This window comes from Vidua chalybeata, chromosome 4, assembly GCF_026979565.1.
Source record: "Vidua chalybeata isolate OUT-0048 chromosome 4, bVidCha1 merged haplotype, whole genome shotgun sequence".
Classification (NCBI taxonomy): Eukaryota; Metazoa; Chordata; class Aves; order Passeriformes; family Viduidae; genus Vidua; species Vidua chalybeata.
Window position 1 is genome coordinate 21,134,175 of NC_071533.1, and position 6,000 is coordinate 21,140,174.

Sequence of the window (6,000 nt, forward strand, 5' to 3'; positions counted from 1 at the left end):
TTCTAGTGGCCTGGAAGAGCCAGTAAATTTCACAGAGATTAAGGTAAATTTTAAGGTTAGTTTAAATTGATTTTTGTTCTGAATGAGCTGTACTACTTAGACTGAGGGAATATCCCTGTATGTGTGTACTTAATGCTGCTTTGAATTAAGCTTTGCAGTTCAGTAGAAATTTGTATGTACAACACAGGTGATTTATTGTCTCACCTAGAGCTTTCTCCTCTTTTTTAACTTCTATGCATTTAAATTCTCAATTATAACAAACAAACCTGTTTAACTGTGTTCTCTGGGAAGAGAGATTTAAGAAGGAAAAGGGACAGAGGTAAGAGAAGAGATTATATAAATACATCAGGCTGCCTTCTCTTCTCACCCACAAAAGTATAATTCCATCAGAATAGATGGAATTGCTTCTTTGTAGGTGAGGAGATAATTAATCCCTCTGTTGGCATTGTAATTTAAAATTGCCTGGTGTACTCCTTTCTGTTCAATGTCAATGAGTCACCAGTGCTTGGGGTTTTTCTCTGTATGTTCAGCTTTTCTATACCACAATTTACAATATAAAGGCAAAAAGAAACCTGAGAAGGTTCTAACCCTTCCTTAAATCCTAAGAGGATGACAAAGATGGCAATCTGATCCCTTAGAGCCTCCCATGTTGACATCCAAATTTAGTTCTCATTGCAACTTGAAGAACTGGCTTCATTCCAGGCATTTGAGATTATGCAGTTTACTTTTATTCAGCTGTTGCTAGTCTAACCCACCTAGCTCCGAGCTTGCCTTTTCCTGAAAAGCTACCAGTGGCATGTTGAGTTTTGTTGTTTGGATCCAGGGTTTGAAGGTAGCTGTGGTGTAAGGGTCTGCCTCAGCTTGGCTTTGCCCACCTGGCGTCTAGTGGTGGGGGAGTTCACTGGTGACATTCAGGACACCGTCAGCCAAGAGCCAGCTCTAGTCAGTTGTGCCTTGTGCTCCCCGAGCAGTGCTGATCACCCTGTGAAACTTCAGCCCAGCACAAATGGCGATGGTGAGTGGTGCCTCTTGTTTTTCTCATTCCCCAGGACGACAAGGAGATTGACCTGGAGCACCTCCACAGGCGCGTGAACAGCCTCTGCACAGATGACGACAGTCCCCATAAACAGTTCTCCACCTCATCAATTGACTTGACCCCGCTGGACATTGACACTTTACCCACACGTCAGGCACTGGAGCAAATCAGTGACTTCAGGAACACTCACATCACCACAACCACCTTCATACCAGAGCAGATCCAGACTCTGAGCCGCACGCTGTCTGCGAAAGCCGCCTCGGGATTCTCCTTCGGCAGCGTGCCTGAGCACCGAACTGGCCCTTTCAGGCACAGGGCACCCAACGGGGGCTTTTTCAGAAGCCCCATCAAAACAATGTCATCTATCCCTTACCAACCAACTCCTACCCTGGGCCTGAATATCGGTAGCGACCCAGACCGAGGCACCTCCATCTAAGCATCAGAACAAGTTGCTTCACTGTTTCTTATTTAGGACTCCCTTTGCAAGGAGCAGCTGTAATATTGTGGGACTAACATGGATGTAACCTTTCTTCTTTTCCTTAATTTTTGGTTTTGAGGGTTGTGGTTTAGATTTGCGGTTTTGGGTTTTTTTTTTTTTAATTTGTTTGAAGGTTATTTTCAGGGGTTGTTTTGGGTTTTTTTTTTTCTTTATTTTATTTAAGAATCATAATTATTAGTAGCAACTCTTCCTCCTCCTCTTCTCTGCTTTCACAGTCTGGTCTCTTCTGCCTCCCCTTATTCTCTGTAGTACTTGAATCACTTATTCTTTGGTTTATCACCATGTTAGATTTTGGTTACTTCAGGCTTTTCATATAGTTTAAATATAGGAAACAAACAGCGATACATGCATAGGAAAACCCTGAGGATTACTTTACAGAAGGGCATTCGCTCCTCCTCCCCCACCGCCTTTTTTTACTATAATTGCAATAACTGAAATATTTTTCATGTACTCTGCTGTATCCAGTCAGCGCTCCACTGCTCTGCGTCCTTTTAACTGTGGACCAAAGGCAAACCCTGCAGTTTAAAAAACAGAAAATTAAAAAAAAAAAAAAAAGGGCAAAAAGATTTAAAAAAAACAGAAAAAAAATAAAGGAAAACAAATTGAAGTTCAAAGATCATTCAGGCCCCATAATATAAGAATGCAATTTTGTAGGATTACAAAAAGCCATTACTATGCCAGTAAAGACTACAGTTAAATCTACTTTTGCACTGCAACAGTGCATATGACCTTTATGTGATTGTACAGTGTTAAAAGTTTTTCTTATGTACAATAAGCTGTATCATATGGCAGAAGCCTCTGTTGTGTTAAATAAATTAGTATCTCATACATATATATATATACACATATATACACACATGTATGTGTGTGTGTGTATATATATACACATGTATATATAGCTATAAAATGGCAGCCGTTGCTATTGCAATTAATTTAATAAAGCTTTAGTAAAAATGTGTTGTATACAAGAGAGATGTACAGTGCAGGGTGTCTTTTCATTTAGAAAAGACAGGTTGCTTTAACATTATTCTGACTTGCATTGTTTGCCAACAGAGCATATTTTATACTTTTCTATTAGAGCATCCAGGGCAATTTAACATTTGTACCTAGATGTAACTCCTTTGGTTAGGTTTTGCATTGGCTTTTAGCATTCTATAAGGCTAATCCTGATAATTTTCCTTTTAATTAATTAAACAAATGGAACTCTCTCTTAGATATACCATGTTCATGAACAACTGATATAGCTCTAGAGCAGTTAAACATGGATCAAAGGTCAATAAATCCTTTTCCAAGTCAGCACAGTTAATCAATACAATAATGGCGTGAGTCGAGGAAAAAAAAAAAAGCCCTCAAGATACACAGATGTGGCCTTAATTATAATCACATATTGTTCTAATGGAAAAAAATATGAACAGGCACCCAGTTTAACCCTTTCTCTGTTAAGTTAGATTTAGAGGAGCTATGTATTTTTTACATTAGTGCCAACTGTATAAAGCAAGAAAAAGAACAGCAGTGAGAGCAAAACCAGTGCCCACTTTGGCACCAGCTTTTTCAAGTAACACTGTTACCTGTTAGAAACGTAGAAAGAGCTTTCAATTTGTAATCCTTAAACTAAAAATGCGGTTAAGTAGAAAGCAAGCAGTTTATCCTGTGAGTTTTTTTGGTTTGGTTTTCTTTTTAATGCAACCATACACTTATTTTAATCTAACTCATTCTTTGGCTAAGATTAATAGGAATCAGCCTATGTGATTTGCTTTAGGATAAATTAAAAGGTATATTCTTCAGATCTATTCTATTTTGATGCTAATTCTGTTCTGGGGGAGCATCTTGTACTGTCACTGTTTTTTGTACTAAATCTTCAAATATTGTCTACTGTGTAAGGCAGAACGAATTCTTATCGTGCAAAAGGCCATTTTGTTTCCAGGGTAGCAAGTGTCTAAAAGCATGCACAACTTGCTTCCCCCTTGTAACACTCATGAACTCATCCACACTTCTGAGTAAAAGAAAAAAGAGAAAAGAAAAAAAAAAAAAAAAGAAAATTTCTTTCCAACAAGATACGTAGGGACATACCAGATGTTGCAGTGATTTTAGCTATTAAAAAACCTGTTAACCATGTACAATATTTAAAATAGGCCTATTTTGATGTGTTGCCTATTATACAGATACACAAAACACTTTTTGGAGGCCTCAGTTACAAGTGGCAGAGCTTTCTGTGTATAATTTGTCTAAATAATTTGTCTAATAAAATTGTTTTCTAAACTTGTGCTTCCTCCTGTTCAGTTGCTGAGTGCTGTGGGATTTTCAGCCTATGGCAAGGTTTTGTTGCACTGCTACGGAAGGGTTTTATTCCATGGAGATGGGATGAGCTCCTCAGGCTGCTGCAAGTCAGCTCAGTGAAGAGCACCTGTGGAAAACACCGAGGTTTACCATGTTTATCAATGTCAAGCTTAGATTTCAGAGAGCATTTACAGCATTTTGGAGAATAAGTGTAGCGTTCCTTAGCACTGACATGTACAAGACATCATTTTTAGAAATACTGCATCCCAGCTTCATCTGTTTTAGTATAATGTAGGAATTTTCTCGGAGCAAGGCTTTTATTTTTATAGAATCACTTTTTGCCATCTTTATTTGCACAGAGGTTAATTTTCTCTGATACTGGATATATATTGCCTAAAACAAAAGTTTTAGGGTGAGAGAAGGTAGGCCATATTTCATTCATGATGGCTTTCCCAGTCTTTAAGTTTCATTAACATTTTAAACTAATGACCTAGTCATTAGCAAGCTGTGCTGCAATAACATCAGCCATGACATTTTAACTTGCAGCATCCAAAGTTTATCTACTGGCTTTTTACATTCAGTGTATTTTATTCACTTAAATAATATTCCTGACCTGTTACAATTTTCTATTAAGCTTAGCATGCATGCAGGGGATCATTCACCTAAATAGAGGCAACATTATATTCCCAAACATTATATTCCCAAACAGGGAAGACATTTTAAGATCTGGGTTTACTTCTCATTACCCTACTTTGATCTGACTGGACATAAATTATATTTATCTTCCCCTGAGTCAGGGACTGTGTCCCTGTCATATTCACAGACACACCTCTCTAGAGCCAGGTAGTTTTACAGATATGACAGATGTATTTTCTATAATGGACTACATCATGGTGAACCCTACATGACACTTCCCTTTCTTTACAACAAATTCCAGGGAAATGATAGTGTCAGGGGTTTCTGCTGCAATAGCTCTACTGGAGATACAAGCCAGCTGTTTATAAAGATGAGTTGTTTGCATGGTATCTGCAGTTTTATGACCTTTTTGAGATACCAGCTACAAACAAAAAGTTAATAGTGGAAGAAAACATGTTTATCTGATTTCAAAGAATCACCTAGAAAGATGTTTCTATTGACCAGCAGTGAATACCTGGAGATAAATAGTTCTGCTGAGCCAACCAAGTGAATAATTTAGCCCTGAGGGACACAGCTGCAGCACGACCAGTGCCAAAGTGCCCTGTGTCTCTCTCTTGATTTCACCAAAAAAAGTGCTAGGATTGTTTCCCTGAACAAATCAGATTTTTCAGAGTATCTTTTTCTCTTTCTTTCCTACTTACATAGGATGCTATGAATTTATGAGAACATCCTTTCTGTGAACACTTGCTGGGTCATTGCAACTTACTGGAGGTTAATGCCCCCCAAAAGTTTAATTTCTTAACTCTGCTCAAAACTGATGACATGAAAAGTAATCCAGCTTCCTTTGTGCATGCTCGTGGCTGTAGCTAACAAAAAAAAAAAAAAAAAAAAAAAGCCTCCAAAACAAAAAAGGCATCACACCAACACAGCCCTGCTTTAACCATTTTTCTCTTAGTACTAATTAATGTTTCCTCTTCACTCTGCAGAGCTGTTTTGAAATAAATGTCAAAACCAAGTCTCTCCCCCTTAATCTGAGTCACAAAAAAAATTTTTGATAAACACTGGGACATGAACACATGCATCCATGTGTCACATCAACAGCAGTGGGCAACTGTGAAGACATCATCACAATCTATCAGCTTGTTATATCTCACCCAAGACCTCATCATTCATGAGGTCGGAAATAGAAGCCTCCAAAAGAAGGTCAGAGCAAGGGAAGTGATTCATAGCTTAACAAATTCCTAAACATAAAAATTTTACCAATGCCTCAAAATTTCAGAAACCAAGAGCTTAATTCAGAAAGAATATGCTTTTCAAGAGGTGTAGTTATAAAAATAAATATACTACTTGTCAAGACTTACAAAATCTGTGCCCCCCCCCACACACAGTCCCATTCATTACAGTGGTGTAATACTTTGTGCATACTACAGAATTGATTTCTGCAACATTTGTCCAAAAAAAAATCACAGCTGTAAAACTAAACTGTTGAGTCATTAACTACTGTACTCTGGGTCACACCAGTTCACTGCTGTAAGGGGAAAAACAAGCTTTT

General features: G+C 38.0%; 1 protein-coding gene across 2 annotated transcripts in view; it reads left to right on the plus strand.

Moving 5' to 3' along the window:
- The window catches only part of GRID2 (glutamate ionotropic receptor delta type subunit 2), a 686,989-nt gene extending 683,202 nt beyond the window's left edge, over positions 1 to 3,787 (plus strand). For both annotated transcript variants that reach the window (XM_053941218.1, XM_053941219.1), the window contains one exon: positions 1,050 to 3,787. In XM_053941218.1, the coding sequence (XP_053797193.1) occupies positions 1,050 to 1,472 (423 nt within the window). In that variant the 3' untranslated portion in view covers positions 1,473 to 3,787. The remainder of the gene's footprint in view (positions 1 to 1,049) is intronic.
- The last annotated feature ends 2,213 nt before the right edge of the window (positions 3,788 to 6,000 follow it).